Source organism: Carassius gibelio, chromosome B25, assembly GCF_023724105.1.
Source record: "Carassius gibelio isolate Cgi1373 ecotype wild population from Czech Republic chromosome B25, carGib1.2-hapl.c, whole genome shotgun sequence".
Taxonomy (NCBI): domain Eukaryota; kingdom Metazoa; phylum Chordata; class Actinopteri; order Cypriniformes; family Cyprinidae; genus Carassius; species Carassius gibelio.
The window spans coordinates 17,151,294-17,176,127 of NC_068420.1; the positions used below are offsets into that span (position 1 = coordinate 17,151,294).

General features: G+C 36.4%; 1 protein-coding gene across 2 annotated transcripts in view; it reads left to right on the top strand.

Moving 5' to 3' along the window:
• Positions 1 to 24,834, top strand: part of LOC128014130 (protein BANP) — a 49,893-nt gene that overhangs the window by 10,123 nt on the left and 14,936 nt on the right. The window contains exons 7-11 of one of the 2 annotated variants that reach the window (XM_052597445.1): positions 3,703 to 3,942; positions 5,295 to 5,456; positions 10,271 to 10,398; positions 16,366 to 16,437; positions 19,850 to 19,900. In XM_052597445.1, the coding sequence (XP_052453405.1) occupies positions 3,703 to 3,942; positions 5,295 to 5,456; positions 10,271 to 10,398; positions 16,366 to 16,437; positions 19,850 to 19,900 (653 nt within the window). The remainder of the gene's footprint in view (positions 1 to 3,702; positions 3,943 to 5,294; positions 5,457 to 10,270; positions 10,399 to 16,365; positions 16,438 to 19,849; positions 19,901 to 24,834) is intronic. The other variant, XM_052597446.1, reaches the window with a different exon arrangement.

Here is a 24,834-nt window from a genome sequence, read left to right on the forward strand (position 1 = left end):
ATCGATGACATTGACGCAAAAAATACGTTGACGCAAAATATCCACGTCGATTCGTCAGAACCAAAACAAAAATGGCGGCGTCGGAGAGTAGAAGCAACTCGACTCGCTCCTCAGACTTTCAGACGTGCAAGATGACACGCACTCGTTCCTCTAAAGCACAGATACTCAACAGGTGGCCCAATTGCATTAATTTTATGACCTGCGTCATGCAAAAGATGAACGCTCAAAAGTTGCGCGCATTTTAGACAGTGTGATTTATATCTATGTATATTGCGGATGGTCGATAATCCGTTGGTCGATTAATAAAAAAATAACATTCATCATCGTCATTGTGATGTGTGTGCAATTTTTAGTGAGACTATATATAGCTACTTGATATCTCCGAAATGTACCATTAACTTGCTACGCGCAACAATAGCAAAACAAGCGGTAAAACTGTCAGGCAACTTTTGTGTGCGGCACGCTATGCATAGCTTGTGCATTCAGAGCTGCGCACTTTCACAGCTGATTCGGGTGACGTTAGAGCTGATCCGCGCATCTCTACTGCAGTGTGTAAATGGGCGGATGATATGTCTCTTAACAGCATGAAAAACAAAACTTATTTTCAAATTGTCAATGGGTCAATTGTCGAGAAAGGTTTGTGCTTTCTGTTTGAGGTCTCTGTGAAAGTTTGAAAGTCTTTTAGTGCCGCTTTCAGAGCGCTCACGTCCGTATAATGGAGAACTGTCACATAACATTGTTTCTTCCTCATAAATGCAAACACGAAAAATAAGACAAAAGACTTTTCCAAAGAATTATCCAGATTTTAATTTTAATTTTATGTTCAGTATTACTTTAAATAGAACAAAGACTAGCAAGATGAATTTCTATATAAGTAAAAACTGTAAATATTGTCATAAATAAAGGTTTACTATGCAAGCTGTAATTTGTGGCCCTTCATATTTAATATGGTTTAAATGTGGCCCCCTTGGCATCTGAACTTGAGAACCCCTGCTCTAAAGTATGGGAATTCTTTAATTTAAAAGGAAACAATTCCGTGATATGTTGTCTTTGCAAAATGGAGATGGCCTTCCATTCCAGCACCACGGCAATGCACCAGCACCTGAAGAGGCGCCACTTTGCACTTGTATAATGTTTTATTTTTGAATTTTAAGAGCGATAAACGTATATTGCAATGTTAAGGAATTCATGTTTTTTTCATTCAGATATGTAAATCAACATGTATAAATTGCTGTTAGTCAATTAATGGGGAGATAATTGATAATCGAATCGAATCGGACTGGGGAAAAAGAATCGTTAGATTAATCGATGCATCGAAAAAATAATCGCTTGATTAATCGTTTAAAAAATAATCGTTTATCTCAGCCCTACTATCAGGAGATTTTGGAGCACTTCATGCTTCCATCTGCTGAAAAGCTTTATGGAGATGAAGATTTAGTTTTTCAGCACGACCTGGCACCTGCTCACAGTGCCAAAACCACTGGTAAATGGTTTACTGACCATGGTATTACTGTGCTCAATTGGCCTGCCAACTCTCCTGACCTGAACCCCATAGAGAATCTGTGGGATACTGTGAAGAGAAAGTTGAGAGACGCAAGACCCCACACTCTGGATGAGCTTAAGGCCGCTATCGAAGGATCCTGGGCCTCCATAACACCTCAGCAGTGCCACAGGCTGATTGCCTCCATGCCACACCGCATTGAAGCAGTCATTTCTGCAAAAGCATTCCCGACCAAGTATTGAGTGCATAACTGAACATAATTATTTGAAGGATGACTTTTTTGTATTAAAAACTCTTTTCTTTTATTGGTCGGATGGAATATGCTAATTTTTGAGATAGGAATTTTGGGTTTTCATGAGCTATATACCAAAATCATCAGTATTAAAACAATAAAAGACCTGAAATATTTCAGTTGGTGTGCAATGAATCTAAAATATATGAAAGTTAAATTTTTATCATTACATTATGGAAAATAATGAACTTTTATCACAATATGCAAATTTTTTGAGAAGGACCTGTATAGTATTCATTATATTATTTTTAACTGGCTTTTTATGTTTTTTATCTAATGTTTTTTTTTTATTTAAGTTTTAGAGATTTAGTCATTTTAGTACTTCAACTCAACTCAAAAATGTTACGTTGAAATTTTGTATTTATATCTATTTATTTTGTAATAAAATATAAATGTAAAAATAATGTTTTTTTTGTAAATTAATAAAAATGGTTCCAACCCAAATATTTCTCTTATAATAGAAAGGGAAAAATAAAAAATAAATTCAGAATATTTGAATATAGCAAAAATATTGTCAGTATTGTGTAATGTATTGCAATAGAATATAATTTATTCTGGAAAATATATATTTTTTTGCAATAGTCTCTCTCTTGAGATATATATGTTAGGGATGGTAATTTCAGGCGTTAATTAGATTTATTAATTATGGAGAAAAATAATGCATTATTAACGCTTTAAACGCACTTGCCCAGCCTCAGACCTATGTGGATCATCTGCTATTTCATACAGTCAACTGATGACTAATATGAGGCAGAGCTCGATTTAAATTGTGTCTCATATTTACATCACATAGTTAAGAAATATCGCACGAGAAATAGGTTCTAGGAGTGCAAATGTGATACTCATCTTGTGCAACAGTTGACTGGGTTTCTTTAGAGCGGTGTCTGGGTTAGCTTGGTTAGTTCAAAGACTTTCCTCCGCAAATATTCACTCAGCTGTTAATATTTTAAATATAATTTAATATTGTGTTATTTTAGACACAATGTTGACTGTTTTGCTCAATTTTGCCAACCAAAATATAAAGACAATTCAGAACTGTTCATCTCCGAGCAGCCCACACACAAATTTGGTGAACCATTTGGCGCATTGAACCATTGGCCATAGTCTCGTTGGCTTTGAAGTGGTGCTGCACAGACCAATCAGTGTTTGACATCAAAAGCACAAGAAGTCGTCTGCTCTCTAAGTTCTTGCGGTTCTTTGATGTCACACACTGATCGATCTGATGGTGATGATCCACTTCAAGTCGAACAAGCCTAATGATTCAATGAACCATTTATAAAGAACCCTTTACTTCACTCTTGAATGAATCAGCCATTTGAACGAATCATACGAATGAATAAATGAATCGATGACTCAATCATTAAGACATTTACCACCACTGGCAGTTTTAGTTTGTTATTTAAAGTATCATTTCATTAAAGAAATAATTAAATATTTTCATAGTACTAATAAAAAAAAATTAAGAAAATTGAGTTATAGTTCACCCAACCAAAAATGACAATTCTGTCATCATTTACTCACATGGTCCAAAAGAGTATGCCTGTTTGATGCTTTGCACAACAATGACTTTTAAATTATTTTTCCAGAGTAATTTCTCCAAATTTGATGTGCGATTAATTCGATTTATCACTACATCATGTAATTAATTATATAAAAAAATGTAATCGCTTACCAGCCCTAAAATAAATAAATAAATAAATATATATATATATATATATATATATATATATATATATAAAACACTTAAGTTGTAGTGTTATTTATATAAAATATCCTCCCATTCTGTCAGAGAGCTTCATAGTTATATAACTCTTATAAATAACAGTAGTAAGTCACTTGTCAACTTAGGAAAACTACATTTGAAAAAATATTTCCGCAATTGCAGTGTATTTTTCTCTTTCTTCCATAGAGGACTATCCGACAGGAACATGGCTGGGTGATGAGAACAACCCTGAGATGCGCGTGCGCTGTCCGGTGTCTCCAGCAGACATGCTGCATGTCAGCACAAACTGTCGCACGGCAGAGAAGATGGCCCTGACGCTCCTGGACTACCTGTTCCACCGCGAGGTGCAGGCCGTCTCCAACCTCTCCGGGCAGGGGAAGCACGGCAAGAAACAGCTGGACCCACTCATGATCTACGGCATCCGATGTAAGTCTGAACAATACCTCCATAGCAATACCAGCAGAATTAGGATTTACAGTATGTGAATCTCAGTTCTGATTCCTCAAAATGATTCTGATTCCTGGATGATTCAGTTAATGATTCTTTGTTTTTATATGAGCAGCCAGTTAGTAACTACATTAATTTAAGTGCCTTACTGTGTGTAAGCTGTTTTATATATGTGCTTGATTCCGTTTACTGAAGATTTGAACTTTATGATTTTGATTCACTACTAGTTTTTAAGAGTAATTTGTTTGTGAATCAAACTATACTGATTGCTGTTGTCAGTGCTGTAAGGTTTTGATTCCTGGCTAATATGATTTGTGTAGGAATCAGACTACACTGTTTGTGAGTCAATTTGAGAATCCGATTAAACTGATTGCATGCTATGGATTTGATTCAATAAAGAGAAGTTCATAAAAGCCAATTGTTTGGGAATCTGATTACACATGGTTTTGATTCCCTAAAAGAATCCGCTTATGAGGATTATTTTTGCAGGAACTGAACCACACTTGTCAATGCTAAAAAATGTAAATTCAATAATAGAACTGACTCAAAAGAGTCATTCATTCAGGAATCAGACTGTATTGATTGTGCTGTGTGGTTTCTGTTCAATAAAAAGAGCTGTCTATAGGAGTCATTAATTTAAGGCTTGGATTACATTGATTGTGCGTTAAGTTTTTGTTTCACTACTGGCTTGACTACTTGACATTTGTTCCAGAATCAGACTCCACTGGTTTTGCGGTATGTTTTAAATACAATGAAAAGTATCAAACATAAATCAGTTCAGTTTTTTTTTAATTTTTTATTATTACCAATTCTGTAGCCTATTTCGTCCTGTGGCAAATCTTTGATTGTTCAGTTTAGTTGAGTTATATGAGTCTAATTAATCTCAATTCTGTCCTGTCTAATTCAAATCATTCAAGTAGCTCAGCTGCGGTTCTGCTTCATCCAGCATCAGACTTATTTTCCCCACATGAGCTAATTAGAAGCGCTTCTAACCGCTCCTCTCATTCACAACAACACGCGTCATGCCAATATGTAGGTCAGTTTGTGCAACCAGCCAGAAGTAACAGCGAGGAATGAGCTAGTGAGGGTAATTATGAATACAAGGAATGTTACATGCAGTTTTGCACGGACAGAATCCACTTGACAGTGGCTAACGTGATTGAACTCGACTCCATGATCTGTACCAGAGCCGTGTTTATTTCTGCTACAAAGTGCAACAAGTTTATTTGCTTGCAGCATAAATGTATTACTAAATATTACATCAGTGTATCCTCCCTTATTTCCTGACTGATTTTATTATGCTTGCAATGTCTCTGTTCATGTGTAACCAGGTCACCTGTTCCACAAGTTCGCGATTACCGAATCCGACTGGTATCGCATCAAGCAGAGCATCGACTCCAAGTGTCGCACAGCTTGGCGGCGGAAGCAGCGAGGACAGAGTTTGGCGGTTAAGAGTTTCTCACGACGAACCCCCGCCTCGCAAAGCAGCTCAGGTACGAACCCTTGCATCCTTTCCCGCCAGTTGTGTGTCTTGCGAAAACCTGTTTCTCTTAGATTTTGAAGCTAAGTGTCTTGGCCGCAGCTGGTTTGTGTTCAGTTGAACATAAACATATGCTGCGAGAGAGAACATGCAGTTGTCGTTTCATATGTTAGTTCGCTAACGAATTAGCAATGTATATAACCTCACATCCATTCGCGCGAAAGTTATGTGTGTGTGCACACACGTGTTTATGTTTGTGTGCGAGCGGGAGACTCTGTGACTGATGTTTCCTCATCTAGCAGCTGGTTCTAATCTCAGGACAACGCCTCACGTCCTGTCCCTTCCTCTCAGAGATCCTCAGGCCTTCACCTTTGACCTGTTTCTGACTAACCCAAATATCCTGCATTGGTCTGTTACAATGGTCCATACACACTTACGATTTCTTCACCTCCTTCAGTCCAGCTGGAATAGGCCGCCCTGCGTGGTAGATTAAACTATTAGCTTATGAACAAGCCACCTGGTGCTCGGCCTTCTTTCAAAGCAGTGCGAGAGGAACATGTGGTCTGTTGCTAATGCAAGGAACAAAGTGTTTCAATCCGAGGACTAAAATATCTTATTTTTGATGCGTAGGCATGGAGACAATAAGCCGCACATCCTGTCATAGCTTGCAAAATTCTGTGTTTATTTTACAAAATAGTTTAAAGCTGACATAATTTTTAAATACGTTACTTTGTTCCATCAGTCTCAGTTTTAATTTTAGGTACAACTCCAGGAGTTGTATTGCTTTAAATGTGTTAATTAAAATGTAAACAGCTGTGATTAAATTAATTAGACGCAACCACGTTATGTCTGAAAATTAAAAAAAAGTTGGCAATCACCAAATAACCCGCATTTATGGCAACTAGGAAAGTGATAGTTTTGATCTAGTGATGATCAGTGATTCATATTTTGTGTAATTTATGGTGTTTGAGGATGTTTTCTCAAATGTCATGTTTGGTTAGATTAAAACGAACTCTGGTGCGATTGCTGTGTTAGTGCGTTTCGTTTGAGTAAGTGAATGCTGCCATCTGAACTTGGTATGCACCAAACAAGTGAACAGAGATTGCTGAAAAGATGGGTCTTGGTTTGCACCAAACAAGTGAACAGAGATTGCTGAAAAGATGGGTCTTGGTTTGCACCAAACAAGTGAACAGAGACTGCTGAAAAGATGGGTCTTGGTCTGCTTGCAAACACATTCTGGTGCGGTTCGAATTAAATATGAATGCAACATGGACCAAATACTTCTAAACAAACCAAAAACAGGAAGTTAGGACATGATCCATGTTCCACAAGTGCCACCTTCTGGCAGAGAGTGAATCTGCATATTCACTTATAGTCACATTTTATGCAGAACAGTGAAGTACATGCTAACTGGCATACCAACAAGAAAAATGTTTAAATTGGAAAATTATCATCAGGAAGATAAAAAAAATAACACTTTAATTGATTTGGAGTAGTAAGGCCTAAAGTAATGCTGTAGCCCAGGGTCCTCTGGTTAACTTAAGGTCCCTTTTTACAGATCTTTTGTTATTTTGAATATCTAATAAGCAGCAATATTTTGCTCACACAACAGTTTTTGTTCGCGCATATTGGCACACAATATTTATAAATGTGCAAGGCCATGGACCTGATCAGATTCTGTGTTCAGTTCATAAATGGTGTTGTCACCGATTGCCTTGTGGTCTGTGCGCCAACATACAGCACAGGGGCGTCATGAGTTCGAATCCCGATTTGAGGACTTTTCCCAATCTTCCCTATTTCTTCCCTATTTGTCCCCTATTTCTCTCCCATTTTGCTCCCTCTCAGATCAGATCTGTCCTATAATATCCATAGTTAAAATGGAAAAAAAAAGTCTTTAAGTTAATAAATGGTGTTGTTTTGGTCAAACAACCATTTTTGTTTGCTTGTATTAAATCAAGAACTTAAAATTCTGTATTCTGTATTTTATGTTTCATGTTTTTAATCAAACAACCTTTGTTCGAAACACATTACCTTGCCAAGTTTGCAAACAAGGTTGCTGACTAAGAGATAATGATTCTGAATGTAAACTGGTTAAACATGAAATCAAAAAACTTCTTTATATTTAACAGTGCCTAGCAACATCTTGGTCAAATGTTCTTTTGCCTGTGTTACCATACCATGTCTTTAAGCTAACCACTAAACTGTGGATCCTTTTATGAACATTTAATGAGCAGAGACTGTTGTTTGCTTTCACACTTTAGCATGACATGCTAACCGCATGTGCTAGAAAAAGTATTGAAAACCTTCTCTCTTCAACTTCTCTATTGAAATGGTCTGTTAAAAAAAAGGCTACTTATTAAATATGTTTGCTTTTTTGGTGAAATGGCCATATTTGTTTGCATATGTTACTGTGTTTTCAGCATGTGCTCTAACCACAAGGCCATGGATCTGACTAAGCAGCAATCTTTTGCTCAAATGACCATTTTTGTTGCAAACATTACCATATTTTAAAACATGGTTGCTAACAGCTACAACATGAATTTGAGAAACGTCTCTGTATTTAAATTAGAAAATGTGATTTGCCATTTCTAAGCATATATGCTAACCTTTAAATCTTGGATCTGACAAAAGTTAAACTCTGACATATCTGTCAAACGACTAGCTTAATACACTTTACCATGTTTTTGATTTTCACTGTAGAATTAGCAAAGCTCTTTTATTCAATTCAACAAAATTCTAAATGTTTTAAGTTGAAGCATTTTCATCAAACAACCATCTTCAGTAGGGATGGGTACCAAAACCCAGTATTAAACTGGCCCCGGGGCTAAACTATGAAAGACCGTAGTATCAGTAAGATCTGACTGTATCGGTTCTGCTTTCGGTACTGGAGGGAAAAAAATTATGTACTTTGTATTAATGCTTAATAATGTTGTCGTGCACATTTAATCTCGCCAAAAATTTGTAATGTGAGATCATATTAAGACGTTTGTCCGTGAGATCTGCGTGAACTCTCATGCGCGCTGCGTAGTCTGAATGTCAGTCACACACTCCATGCGAGCGCACGCACATGCAATTAACTGTACGTAAACTCCTGCTTAATTATAAATAGTGGCGATGGCGAAGAGTTTTGCTTAATGTTATCGTGCACATTTTATCTTACCAAACATTTCTAATTTGTGATATTAAGACGTTTGTCTGTGAGATCTGCAAGAACTCGCATGTGCGCCGCGGAGGCGGTCTGTCAGTCACACACACACACACAACGAGAACGTATATATATATAATTTTTTTTTTTTTAAGCTGCAGCTACTATGAACCAACCAACTCCTCCTAACACCTCTGGTCCAAGACAAGCCCATTATTAATTTTACATTAAAAAAAGAAAGAAAGAAATGTTAATTTGGTCTCAACTTGTTCTTGTTAAAAAAACACACACACAACACAACGTACCGATAAGAATACCGTTAAAGTATCGGTACGAGTAGTAATACCGTTAAAACCTTAACGATACCCATCCCTGATATACTTTATCATTCTGTGTTTTAGATTATGATTGTAGAATTATCTTAAAAAAAAAAAAAAAATTGCTAACTTTACCATACCTTTGTTTGTTAGCATGTGCGTTAACTGCCAGACAACAAATTCCAGAATTCAGTATGTTTATCAAGCCTCAGCATTAGCATTTTCAACAACAATCTTCAGCCACATTATCACATTGTGTTTTTGATCATCATTGTAGAATTATCTATTTTATTCCAAATATTTGTTACCATACTGTGTTTGTTAGCATGTGTGCTAACTGCCAGGTCAAAAATCCAACACAATTTTGTATGTTTAGTAAGCTGCAGCATTTTCATCAAACAGCTATTCTCAGACACATTTTCATGCTCTGATAGAATCATAATATACAGTTGTTTTAGTTTTATACGGGTATTGTTAAACTAATAGCAGCCAAGAAGTGAAAACTAGCAAACCGAAGGACAAATTGGTCTGGAGATCTTGCATAAAACTGAATCCAGTTTACTTTTCACCCACAACCTTGGGAAGACCCAATGTAGTCTCAGGTCACATTACTCTAACAGTGCGGCAATGTCACATTCGGTGCCTTTCCCTCTAAGAAACGTTAGCCTGCTAATATGCCCTTCGCTATGATTTAAAATCACTCCAACTTTGTATATGAACACCCGCACAGTTTTTTCCATAGACAACTTGACGACTTTTAATCAGAAATGTGGTGAGTGTGTGTTTTAAGCATCTGGGCTGTTGTAGCATGTCATAATTCTCGTTGTTTAGACTGAGGGAATGGGTTTATGTACAGTTTTAGGGCACGAGAGCGTTTGGGCTGCTAGGTCGAGAGCCCTTGTTGAGTATTTTGAGATCGTTTACACTGTATAAACACGCTCTAATCTGGCAGATGCACTGGATCCCGTCCAGCAGCAGTCGGAAGGGATTTTCCTCAAGTTCAGGGTGTGTGTATGTTCTCTCCGTCTGTGAGAACCTTGTTTATCGAATGTTCTCTTCTGCATTTGTTCGCGCATCTTCACATTCGTACAAATATCGCAGGGTATGTGACTTGTGGCCGTGTGAGTGAATGGGCATTTGTCTGATTGCAGTTGTCTTGCTCTTTATCTCTATCTACTGAAGTGTGTGTGGTGTGTGTGTGTGTGTGTGGTGTGTGTGTGTGGGGGGTGTTTGGCAGTTACAATGCAGCATCTTCTGTTATTGAAAGAAGTTGTTTGACACGGTTTGACCCAGTCTCTCTAGTTTCTGGTTTGACCCACATAGTTGGACTGTGTTATGAACTTGTTTATGTGTGTCCTCTAACAGATGGAGTGTCGGCCGCAGAGACGTCGGCTATCGAGACCTCTACCCAGCAGGCCTTGCACTACGCTCTGGCTGGAGCCGCACAGCAAGTCCAGATCCACCGTATAGGAGAAGACGGACAGGTGCAAGTTGTGAGTATCATCATATCATCATCCAAAGGCCAACCCACACAAATGTATATAAATATACTAGTGCTTAGGGCTGCACATTTAATCAAATTTCTAATCGTGATTACAATTATGGATGCCACAATTACATAATCGTTCAAAGCGGCAAATAAATCGTTCAAAGTCCACTAATGTTATTCTTCATACTTTTTCAATACTATTTCTTCGTGTTATTTTAAGGATTTTTGCCATTAAGTGTTAGTATTGGTATAACATTATAATACCTTTCATATTTTTACTTTTTTATGATTTAGAGAAGAAACCAATCCGATGAGTATTTGACATTTGAGGTTTAATACTATAGAAAAGCACTAAAAGTTTCTCAGCTAGTGTTTTCAGCTTGTTTATTTTCATATAAAAATGCGCCATGCAGTTGCATCAAACTATGATATAAACATCATTCAATGTAAAATTACAATTTCAAGGCAGTAACTTTTATTGTGGATGCCATTAATCGTGATTAATAATTTAACATCACCAAAATATACATTAAACTGCATCACCATGAATCATAACTCAACTCTATCTATCTATCTATCTATCTATCTATCTATCTATCGATCTATCGATCTATCGATCTATCTATCTATCTATCTGTCTATCTTATCTGTTGTTTGTTCATTTATTAGTTCGATAGATAGATAGATAGATAGAGAGATAGAGACCATATATTAAGGATTATTTGGAAAGAAAATCACAAGGGGTATGGTACTAAATCACAATGGAATTATTATTTGTTTTTAAATTAACCCAAAGCTAAAGTTCAGCAAAAATGTATTATTAACAGGGCTCCAAACTGCCCCAAAAACTGTATTTGCGAAACAAATTTTTTTTTCTAACATGATGTGGAAAAGTGCCATTACTTAGTTCACTCAAAACTGAACATTTGATGTTTATCTGCTGACCCCCAAGGCATCCAAGATGTAGGTGACTTTACTTCAGCATAACACAAACTGAGATTTTGAACTGAAAACGTTGCAGTCTATCAGTCTTATAATGTAAGTGGATGGAATCACGGCTAAAACATACAATAAATAATCAGGCAGTAGCGTGAGGAGGCTGCTTCTTCTTCTTCTTGCTTTATGTGGGATCGCAGACTTAAAATTGCATTACTGCCACCTATCTATCAAAAGGACCATTGACACTATCTACAATCTCAATTAGGAGTATCAATGGTCCATTTGAGAGATAAGTGGCGGTAATGCACTTTTAAGTCTGCGATCCCCCATAAAGCAAGAAGAAGAAGCCTCCTCACGCATGTTTTAGCCATGATTCCCATCCACTTACATTATAAGACTGAAAGACTGCAACAGTTTCAGTTAAAAATCTCAGTTTGTGTTCTGCTGAAAAAGTAAAGTCACCTACATCTTGTATGCCCTGGGGGTAAGCAAGTAAATATCAAACTTTCATTTTTGTGCACTATCCCTTTAATTCAAGCATTTGCAAGACCACACATCTTGTAACAACGCATACATACCCATTCATCTCACATCTGTCTCAGCTGCACAGGCAAACACATAAACACACTCAAACATCTCCTGATCTCTCTGTACGATGGTCTGGGTCTCCCTGAACTCTGGTACTCAGAGGACAAGTCAATCCCCTGCAATCGTTTAAAGGAGCTTTAACAGCAGAGTTGCCGCTGTGCCCAATCTTGAGGACCTAAACCTGATCTCTGACTCTCACAGCTGCGTTGAGGTCATCTCCACCCCAACACACCATCCAAAACATGATCTGCATACATTGTGACAGCACAATCAAAACCCTGAATACACAATGTACAACCAGGAGAGTTAAATCTGCGGAGGAGTTCTTGGCATCACTGGACTCAGAAACAAATCTGTCATCTGTTGTTTGTGTAACATCTCCCTGAACCGAACCCTTATAGTTGTACTCTCGGAGGCAACAACGCAGTGGTCAGCTTTTGTCAAGACCTTCAGCTCCTTGAATGTTCAGTTTATGTCACTTGCACCTAATAGATCATTTTAGCCTGTCAGATACGGCAAACAATGACACGCTCTTTTTAGGTTTTGAATGATCGTTTGTGTATAAACTTTCCTAAATTAGTATTTTTTTTCATGAGAATTTTGGGAAGGCATTGGCGGAGAAAACTGATTAACAAAACCAGTAATATCAAATGTTTAGGAACACATCACATTATTTGTGGAAAAATATGTTGTTTTTATATCGCAGTATTGAACTATCAAGCAGCACGAGACTAAAAAGTCATCCAAGCTTAAGCATGATACATTTGGTGTGTTATAATTTAAATACAGTAAATACTTTACTGAAAGACACCAGTCATTTTGTTATGATTATCATTAGAAAACATAATTGCATTGTCATTATTAGCAAATTTGTAGGGCCCTATGATTTCTGCAGTGTTGAGAACACAGACAGAATTGCGGAATCCAGTCCTAAAAACTGAATTTACTGTATAATGCGGAATGTCATGGAATTTGCCAAATTCTGGATGAATAAATCAAAAGTAGGTCAGTAAATTTCAATCAAAACGCGATATGGACTAGTGACTGTGAATATTAGATAATCAAAAAAAGACTATTAAAATCCTGCATGTTCTGCGTGTGTCTGTGCTAATGAATAGCGCAGATGTGCGGTTTTGTTTACTACACATACATGAACAAATAAACGTAATCTCTAGAACTGATCTGAGAGTCATTTCATGAGTTTCTGTTGAGAAAAACTATCTTCATATCATATACACACAAACCTAAAGATCTTCACAGCAACCCAGAAAAATAAGTTTGGTTTAACTTGAAGAAACTGTGACAGAAATAGTACTCAATGTAATGATAGTACTACTTCTAATAATCAAATTATTTTTAAAACTTTATTTTTAAAGGAATATATACTAGAAATTTTTTATCCCAGAATATTATACCAGAAAAACTTAAATACACAAAACAGTATTAGAAAATAATAAATAAAATCAATTAGAGATGCTTTTGTGTGTGTGTGTGTGTGTGTATATATATATATAAATTGTTTTTTTATTCATTAGGGGTTCAAGCACGCAGTGCTGAAACCCTATTGTAATTGTTAGGATTTTTATTATTATTATTATTATTTTTCCGCCTTAAAACTGAACGGGCAGCCTAAACCGTAAGGCCTAGAGAGCTGAAACTTGGTCAAAAGGTAGTAGTCTTGCTCGCTACTCAGGCGCAAAGATCCGGCCCAATCGGCCAGTGGGGGGGCGCTACAACGATCAAAAATGCGTTTTTGCTAATAGCTCCTAAACCGCTTGTGATAGAGCCAAAAATTTAACATTTCTGGAATCCGTGGGTCATGCGAAATTAAAAACGGTCACTCTGATTTTGGGTCTAGAAGGCCTCGTTTTTTCGCAAATTTGACGTATGTCCAAAACCTACTTTTGCGAACTAGTCCTAGGTTTTTCGCCCAATCTGAACCAAACCACTGCAGAAATGTTCTCTGTCCAGTGAATATCAATAATTATCAAAAAAAAGTAGAAATTTCGACTCACTGTCGTAATGGGATGCCAAAATGTTCGAAAGTCGAGGACCAATTTTACGCAACAGGCTATAACTCATGAATGAAATGAGATATCTTAACCAAACTCGCTGAACATTTGTAGGAGCTAAAACTTTGGTCAAATAAAAAAAAATTGCACACCTCTGCCACTTGGGGGCGCTATAAAAAGAAAAAAACACATAAATGGCTATAACTAGGCAACCGTTGGCTCGATCGACTTGAAAATTGGTATGCAGTGTCTTGGTCTGAAGGGGCACAAGTACCTATGAGGACATTTGCATATCTCAAAAAACATGGCCGCCATTGGCCAAACAATTTTAAGCACATATTTGAAAGGGTTAACGGAGGTTGATCGGAACGAAACTCGCTGGGTACGTTCGACTCATGAACCTTAAGGTCTGTAAGAATTTTGAAAGAAATCGGACACTAGTTGGCGCTAACAAGTTTTATGGCTCTGTAATCACATGGTGTTTCACATATCAACACAATATGCATATCATTTGATAGATCTCCTCATAATGCACAACTTTGCCTCAAGAACCATTGCTGTCAATCAAATCGTTCATTAATTATTCACAAATATGTTAAAAACCTACTTTTGCGAACTAGTCCTAGGTTTTTTGTCCCATCGAAACCAAACCACTGCAGTAATAATCTGTGGACTCTCTAGATCAATAATTATCAAAAAAATGTTGCATTTTGTACTTTGGTTAGCGTTAAAGGGGTAATTAAGAAAAGGGGTGTGGCCAAACATACCCCAAAGCCTATAAAGCCTAAAAGAAAACTCAAAACTTTATGAAACTTGGTGAAAACATGTACCAGGTGACTCTTAACAAGCATGCAATGTTTCATGGAGATCGGACCATAGGTGGCGCTATAACAGTTGAAAAAGCCTCAAAAACACACATTTTCAATAGAAAATGATCACAATTTGTAGAACATTTTCATACATTCACACAAACACTAGATCTTCATATCATATGATAGATCTCCTCTTTGTGAACAACTTTGCCTCAAGGAGCAAAGATGTCAATCAAATCGTTCAATTGTTATTCACAAATATGTTAAAAACGTACTTTTGCGAACTAGTTCCAGGTTTTTTACCCGATCGAAACCAAACCACTGCAGTAATTTTCTCTGGACTCTCTAGATCAATAATTATCAAAAAAATGTTGAATTTTGTCCTTTGGTTAGCTATAACTGGCTAAATTAGAAAAGGGGCGTGACCAAAATACCCAAAAGCATATAAAACCTAAACGAAAACTCAAAACTTTATGAAAATTGGTGAAATCATGTAACAGGTGACTCTTAACAAGCATGCAAAGTTTCATGGAGATCGGACCATAGGTGGCGCTATAACAGTAGAAAAGGTCTCAAAACACAAGATGTATATGGTAAATGGCCTCAAATTGATTGAAAATGCTCATATTTTCACTCAAAAACACTAGATCTTCATATCATATGATAGATCTCCTCATTCTGAACAACTTTGCCTCTGGGACCAATGTTGTCAATAAAGCTGTTAATTAAATATTCAAGATTATTGCAAAAAGTTACTTTGGCAAACTAGTGATAGGGTATAAGCTGAAAATCAATAAAACCACTGAAGTACAATTCTCTAGAATCTGAAGGTCAATAATTATCAAAAACATGTTGAACAGTTGCATTTGGACAACTATAAACCAGTAATTTTTGTCCATACAGATATATCAGTTTTTACAATTTTGCCACATTGTGATTACAGTTTAACCTGAAAATGACATCTAAACTGTTAAAAACTAGTTTAATAATTTAATTTCAGTGTTTGTGTCTGTCTGCCAGCCTATTCTTCATTATGGATGTGTTTAACTGTCATCCATGCATCCAGGTTAGCCGAAACCACCTCAGAGGCCTTAAATGCTTGAACCCCGTAAAATGCTGCTTGCAGCTTTAATTGTTATATATAATTAATATTTTTCTGGACGTTATGATACATTGTCATTCAAAGGTTTGGTTAAGTAATTATGTATATATATATATATATATATATATATATATATATGTATGTAGTACTATATGTTTTAATATATATAATATTTATATCAATTTTATTCAGCAAATATACATTAAATAGATTGAAAGTGACAGCAAAGACATTTATAATGTTTCAAAAAAATTTAGATTTTTTTTATTAAAAAATTATGTAATATAATAGAAAAAAAATATTTTAAATTGTAATGATATTTTACAATATTACTATTTTTTATGTATTTTTGAGAAAATGTGTCTGGTGAACATAACATTAAAAATCTTCCAAAATATTTCAATCTTTTGACTGCTAATGTATATTTTGTCTATATTTTAGTCCATTTATAACTTTTTGTGTTTGTGAAATAGCTTAATTGGAAATGACATTCGTCTGGGTGTCTCTTTCGTTCACAGATACCACAGGGACACCTCCACATTGCTCAGGTGCCACAGGGCGAACAGGTGCAGATCACACAGGACAGCGAGGTGAGCTTCGTTTCCTTTAGCTTTCTTGTTTTTCTTCATTCTCTCATTGTTCTTCTTCTTCTGAGGCTCTCCATCCATCAGTTGTGTTTAGGGCTGCAACTAACGATTATTTTGATAATCGATTAATCTGTCGATTATTTTTACGATTAATCGATTAATCGGTTTATGTACTTATATTTTAGTTTTTTCCATTTTTTCCCCAAGTAAATTATTAATAAAGGGTCTTTATCATTCAGCATAGATTTTTAAGAGATTTTAACCATTTTGCATTGTCATATCCTCATCAAAAATATACCTGGAGTTGTTTTATTATGTTAGTAATCCTTTGTCGAACTCTTCTGCAATCAAAACACTGACCCATACTCTAGCAAAATTCACAAGGAGATTTCTTTCTATTGTTTTCACCATGGCAGTCCTTAGAGCTCCTAAAGTAGTTTAACATCCCAAACAAAGCTTAAGGAATCTTTGAGAACATATTTTCACGAAGTATAAGGATGAAACAGAATAAAATTGCAGTGCATTGTATTTTATTATTTACTGGGAAAAAGCTTTATAGCTTATGCTGTGAAATTGTAAACAATCCTTCGAAAAAAAAGTGCCAATGGCATGAAACCTGAATGGAACTCACAATTTAAAGTAAAATCCATCAGAAGGTTGTCCAGAAAAAAAAAATTGGGACACACACAAAAAACCTGCTGTGTGAATAAGAGCAGTGAATACTTAAAAAAGAAGTGCATTTTAAATATACTCAAACATTTACCTCTCTCATTCAGTCATAATTAGGCTGCAAGTCTAAATTATGAACTGGTAAACGACAAACTGATCGCATAACATGTTTGTAAAGCTTTAAATGTTAACTGTTAAAAAGCAATGTTATCAGCTTTTACGACTAAACATTTGCAAACAACCTTGTACTGGAGAATCTGCACAAATAAAATTCTTAGGGGCCGTTCACATATCGCACTTAAAAACGCGTGGAAAACGCTAGTCGGCCGCTTTCTCCTTCTTTCCAAAGCGCTCGGGCAGAAGCGCCCCTGAGGCGTCTGCCTTTGCTAAGCAACCATGACGTGCTCTCTCCATGACGTGCCCTCTCCATGAAAACCCGGAAATTTCAGCAAAGGATAAATGGATGCGGTGTGGACGCGCCTGGAAAAACGGGCGCATCGCACCGCGTGCGTGTCGCGACCGCGTCGTTTCCATTATGAGAGTGCATACTGCGCGCCTACATAGGAAATAACGAACTTGAGCACGCAAAAGACACGATATGTGACGGCCCCTTAAACATTTCAGTAGTGCAGAGTTTACAGGTTACTCTTCATTTTGAAGGCTCAAAGTAAAGTACTCCCACTTCCCGCTGAATGCTGCAGAGACGCTGTTCGGGAAGCACGTGACATAAAACGAGGCCAGCTATTGGCTATTCGCTACTTCACCTGCTGTACTGGCTGAGTAAAACCTCCGGTGGCTCATTACTGCCACACTTTGGTCACCGCAGATTTGAAATATGCACGAAATGAGCCGCTTATGGCAAATCAAATTTATTTAGCGACGAATCGATTACTAAATTAGTTGACAACTATTTTAATAATCGATTTTAATCGATTAAATCGATTCGTTGTTTCAGCTCTAGTTGTGTTTCCCATATGAAGACCTCACCCCATCCATAATTAATCCTGACCTGCCAGTTTTACTCTGATCTTTGGCAGAGAGATTTCTCTCAAGCACTCGTTTCTAAGACTCTTGAGTACTCCGTGTCCTAGATTTGAAAAGGATTATGTAAAGGTATCTGCAAATATGTAAACATGATTTTGATCAGATCCATTCTTCATCCTGAGAGGGAGGAGAAGAGAATAATGTTCAAAAGCTCTTCCTGTGCTGGTCTATAAAAAAGAATTGATGATTGCCATAGACTTTCAGTGCTCATTTTTTGGGGTAAATTCTCAGGAATATTGTTTGTTTTTAAGTCCAGAGCTTAGCAACAGTGTGCCACTTCATCCAACCTCCACTCCACAAAGACTGTCTTTGTAACATATTTGGCCCGCCTCATCAAAACCATTTATTTGAGAGAGTTTGTAAAGGAAATGAGCCATCATAAGATCATTTCCCTTTATCCAGATATTTGTCAGGTGTGTGTGTGTGTGTGTGTTATATTCAGATGGAGAACATGATTGAAAGTTTGTTGTGGTGCAGCAGTTTCATCCCAGATGATAAACTGTGTGTTGTGTAACTGACACTTTCATCTTACATCAGCAAGATACAAAACAGGGTCTGAAATTCTCTTTTAAATTGGAGAGAACATGTTTCTTTCTCAATAAATGGTCAATGAAAAACTAAAGATGCTGATCATCTTACCTCAGTTGGTCAAACTTTATATTTATTAACTGTTTCACTTTTTATTCATGTTCTACGAGGCTCACAATATTTCAGCCCTGTTACTCAACTTCTTGGATCCTTGTTTTCTAGAAGTAAAGATTAAAAAAAATGTAAATAAGATGTAATGATTGAAAACACATGAAAAAAAAAAATAATAATAATACAAAGTTAAAGAAACTATGCTGCAATGAGTAACAGGATTTCAAGTAACAGAGTTGCAAATTTAGAAAGCATTTTTCCTCACTCAGTAGAGACTTTGGTAGTTTTGGGTTAATTGTTGGTTTATCATTATTGATAAACTTTGGAAGATATGTTGGTTTGTTTCTCTTCATACAATGTCTAGGGTAACAGGGTTGAATATATTTGTACTTTGCGGTTGCAAAACTCTGCAAAAATTCTACTTTACTCTGTGGGAAGGATTCGAATGCTGTTAATTTATTGTTGTGTCATTAAAAAAATAAAAAGGACTTAAATTTTTGTGGTAAAATCCCGTGGTAACAAGGTTGCGCTCATGTTGAACAGAGCTGAATATTACAACTTTGGTACTTAAAATTAGTTTATAATTACAAATTGTTTACTTATGAATTGAATATAAATTCCACAGATTTACTCAAAAATATGACCGGGTATATGATTATTAATTATTGAGTTGGTGGGAGAGGCCAAAATGATGATTTTAAGAATGAGGTTACAAACATTTAATGCTAATAAATTATAGGTTAGATCATCTGTTTTCAATCTAAGGCGATGTTCACACAGAACACATTTTTGCATTCCAGTGCTTTGATTTCTATTGTTTTTCTTTTTAAATGTACATTTTTAATATTGTGTTTGACACGTTGTTATAAAAACATGAAGTTCAAACTGAGACTTTCCCCCCCTATTCCACCACTCATGTCTTGCATTTTTAAACACAAAAATCAATTTCTGCATGAAAGTCCTCCAATGCTTTTGCCAAAAATGTGAGAGATTAATCTGTACCTCATCCATGGAAACTGGCAGCTGCTGAAATTTGAATGTGTATGTCTTTCCTGTCTTGCAGGGCAACCTACAGATCCACCAAGTACATGTTGGGCAAGACGGCCAGGTAAATGTAGGTAACCTTTTACATGTTTTGGTCTGTGTTTGTGTGGCACTGTCTTTGTTTGTCCTCTCTCGTTTTTTTATTTGTTCTGAGAAAGTGATGTTTGGGACAGCGTGCACTTCCTGTTTCTCAGCTCACATCAAAGACGGACTCCAGATCAAACCGGGCTGAGAAGCAATAGAAGCCTGTGTGGAAATTCAGCTCATTTAACATGCACAAACACACATTCTCAATGTCCAAATTTGGGATCGTTACAGTAAACTAGATAAAAGTTTGAAATATTGCTCTGGCAACTGGCTGAAATAAAATAAATTGAAGGATTTTCTTACCTTAAAAAAAAACAAATAAATTATTTCAGTAAACTTTCTTATTTCAAGAACATTTTTTATGGTATTAGTTAAATAAAATAAACTGAACTTAGCATTCAGCATTGTAGTGAAATAGGGCTGTCAAATAAAAATTCGAATTTCAAATATTTGTCGAATTTTAAATAAAAATCCACATTCAAATTTTATGTGTGCGTCAGGCAGCCATATCAGTTAATGAATAATGTTTTGTTTCTAATTAAGAAACTTAATTATATTTCGTTTCTAAACATTATTTTAAACATTATGCACTTTTTTCGAAGCTATCAGTGTTATTTTATTGCTTTCGATAAACGTGCCTCAAGAGAGAAGCCAAAAGCTTTTTCCCCCCTGACTGAATTGATGCTTTTTAAATGTGAATATAATTTGAATATTGATAATAGATAAGTACAAAATTCGAATGTAGTTTTTCAGTCATTTTGCCAGCCCTGTAGTGAAACATACACTTCAAATACGGCTCACTTTTTCCCTCAGAAACTGAAATTCTAGGTTGCATTTTGCCATTAAGTTGGCATTATTGCTGTTTTATCAGCACTGTTTTTTTCTAGCCTGTTTTCCAGTTCCAGCTTTTTAACACACTCATGCACCCATAACGTCCTCCATTATGGTGATCGTTTTCATCTGTACAGTAGCAATGAGTAAATGTTTGCATTTAAAAAAAAAATATATTTCTGGCAAATCTCCCCGATGATTGTTGATATGAGGGTGAATTTAGTCTCATAGTGCCAAAGTTTGCACGTACACAAAATACATGTTGTACAAAATACAAATCTCTAACTGGCTAACATGCATTAGACGACATCTATCTGTGCATTCACGTGAATCGAACTAGGAAGAGGAAAGAGAGCGAAAGAAAATGTCATTAGCCCTAAAACAGCGCTCAGATGATTTGCCTGGACCTCTTCCACATCTCTCTCTGCATCAGGTCTTTTTATCCCTTCCAAGGATTTCTTCACTCTGGTCCCTCCTCCTCTTCCTCCATCTCCTTTCTTTTCATCTCCACGTGGTATGGTTCATCTGTCTTCTACTCATCTCCATCCTGTTAACAGCTGGAAGCCTGTCCTCCACTCAGCTGCAGGTCAGCAGAACCTCTGGCCAGCAGCACTGCAGCCCCCTTACAGCTTTCAGTATGGGGTATAAATGCTCTAAAAACACTTTATATAGAAGTGTTTACACAGTAATGGAAATTCTGTCGTCATTTACCCCGGTTCCAAACCCATTTGATTTTCTTTCTTCCAGAAAACACAGGATAAATTTTTAATAATGTCCTGGTCACCCTTTTCCACACAAATACAATGGATGTGAAACTAACTTTCATGTCTCAAAAAAGATGCAAGAAAAAGCCGAGATATTCATTAAATTGATCCATACGACTCATGCATCGTTTTCTCAAATCACATGATGGCTTGAATGAATCCTTCAAATTTTGTGAACTGGATCAACTGATTCAATAAAAAGTTCAGATACTCATAAAATTCAGAGGACTTGGGATATAGTGCAGGAGTCATATAGACCACTTTTATGATGCTTTGTGTTGTTTTTAATGCTTGAGATGCTGTTTTATTATAATTGCATGAAAAAGAGTGACCGTCTTGTCTCAGTTTGTTTTGCACAGAATAATTAATTTTGAGATTGAGATAAAATTACATTTATAATTATTACTCTAGCAATTATAAAATATTCTGCATAATCAAGATGGTTTTATGGTCTACCATGGCTTTCATCTGAATTCAGGTCACAGAAAATTTCGATTCAGGTTAAAGAGTTTACAGTGAAGCACAGAGGACATTGTCTGTTATGCATATGGACCACTTTTTGCCAAGATAATTAATATTTATTGGCATTATTATAAAATGTCTTGGACTTGAAATAGTTCATACTAAAAGTAAAATTATGTTATTGTTTATTCACCCTGGTGTCAGTCCAAACGCGTACGGCTTACTTTGTATCAAGTAATTATCAAAAAAGACCAAAAAAACAAAAAAAAAAAAACATGAAAGTAGTCCATATAATCTGTGCACTATTTTTCAAGTCTTCTGAAGCCATTAAATAATTTAAATTTAGACATTAGTCACTGAAAATCTTAACTGTAAAATTTAGTCAAGGTTGGATGTCAGTCAAATGTCTCTGTGACCAAACATCTTTACAGAATAATTTGATTTTAGAGCTGCGGCAACATAGGAACAATTTAGACATTATTTTATGTTTATTTATGTTTTAGGTGGTTTTCGTTCTCATTGGGGCTTGAAAGATGCAGCCTGTACAAACCTTGTTTTTCAAATAGTGTAAAGTTCCTTCTTTGTCTGGTTAAGCAGGCTATATGAATTGCATTTGAGTTTTTACGTCCCCATCTGCCCACCATGTTCTCTCTGCTGTCAAGGGGAAGAGCCCATGATTTACAGGCTGTCTGTCTATATCAGCGTGCCATATCATTTAGCCCCTTTTCACTGTCTAAACAAACTCGCTCACAGCTGGCACATGAAAGCCTACCAAGAGAGAAAGCGAAGTAGTGTTAACAGTGCATTAAATCAGTCAGTGACCTCTTATTTGATGCCCCCTCTCTTGCCCTCTGATCTGACTCCCACATCTACAGAGGTCCAGAGTGAAAGATAAGGGAAGAACGTGGAAAGACAGAAGTCTGAGGAGGATTTTGTCTTGGTTGGTACAGTTGGTTAGTTCCACATTGTGCTAGCAAATTCTTCAGACCAGACATTGCTGTTGTTTATTACGGAAACCTCTCAGGTCTTGTGTTTTCTATGAACAAGAGTTCTTTATTTACTTCTCCTTTCACAAGGGGATGGTGTACAGCTGTGCATCCAGTTGGGGATCTGAACGGTGTTGCAGTAACTTCCTTGACCTATTTGACATAGGAAGGGGTAGGAAGAATGGAAGTAGGAAGGGGGAGTTTTGGCTCCTTTTGGCAAGTCCAGGTGCAATAGTTGATGTTTGGCAAGTACAATTGGTATGTGAACAGCTCTGCAGAAGTGCGGTTGTATCTCAACCAATGTTGTTTGCAGCCAAGTACTACCTATTTTGACAAGAAAGGTAAAGTGAGCAACCTAAATGGTTATGTTTAGGGCTTTTGAGAATGAAAACATAGGAATAAAGGAATGAATTTCGCTACCAGTGTAGTCTGATTCAAGAACAAATTACTCTTAAGCTGGTCATTGTAGTGAATCAATCAAAAAGACTGAAGAGGTGTTTAAACAACAAAAAGCCGTTCATTTACTGAAAACTCAATACTGCTGTAATTTCTGTGTAAACTGTGCAGGTTTGTGAAAAATGATGATGTCATGCGCTTGAGTATTACATATTCACATAGTGTTTCATTACCAAATTTACTACTGGCCTGGCATGCATAATATGATCATGGATCCGTGTGAAAGGGGACCGTTTTGCAACATAATGCGAAAAACATGAAGGAAAAACATTTCCAATTTTTAGCATATTGTTTTGTAAACGCACCATTTGAGTCAGTCTGACGAATCCTTCACTGAATGAACTCACTAAAGCTGTTCATTGAGTTCTTTGAGAGTTGTAACATGCATGGCAATGATAATGTGTTTGATCTTGGCGGAAGAGATCTGGTTCTGCTGTGGCAGAGAAAGTACCGAGACTTGCGTCTGCCAATACGTCCACTTTGAACATACAAGAAATACTGCTGCTACTTTGTATGACATTTATGAAATAACCCCCATATATTACATGCATGAAATCACCCGATAACAGATATATACAGGTGGAGCTGGGGAAGGTGGAGGGTTTCTGAAACACGCAGCTGAGTGCACTAGCCAAGTATTTGAATGTTAAGCGGCATCTCATTAGCTGCTGATGTAAAAATAAACCAGTCAGCTGCACCATGTAAATGATGATGATAATGTTATATCAGATTGAGGTCCAACCTATCGACCTGCACCATCTAGAGTTTCATTACAGATCTTTGTATTTACTGAATCAATGAATACTCTGTATACTCTTATAAAGAGGAAGTGGTCACAAGTTATAATTTCAACAGTTTTAGACATGAAATTCACATAAATAGCACTTGAACTGTCTAGTTTAGGCCCTGTATTTTTAAATGGACATTGCAATTGAATCTAAATCTAATCTAATCTGGAAATGTGTATTGATACTCAACCCTATCAGCTTGGTACATTGAGTGCCATTTTATTTCCCAGCAAACTGATTAAGATTTACCATAAACAGTATCAAATAAAAATCATGCCAATAGACCATTGACTGAGTCTGCAGTTGGCATGCTGGGTCGCTCAAACAAACAGCACAGTGTTTTGAAAGTAACCTGCTACATTTACATAGTAAGATTTTTGGCACTATCTACACATCTAAACTGCACAAGAAAAATACCCAATAAAGGCTTATTCATAGCCTGATTATTCAAACAAATGTAAGAAGAGTTAGGAAAGACTACTGTGATCTGTTTCTAATCTGCTTTTTTTAGATTTGTTGTTTTATTGAATTTGGACAAGACAAAAATGAACTCAGGGGTTTGAATATCATTCACAATGCGCATCTGTGTGTTCAATTGATTGTAACTTTTTCCCTCTGTAAATGTGTGTA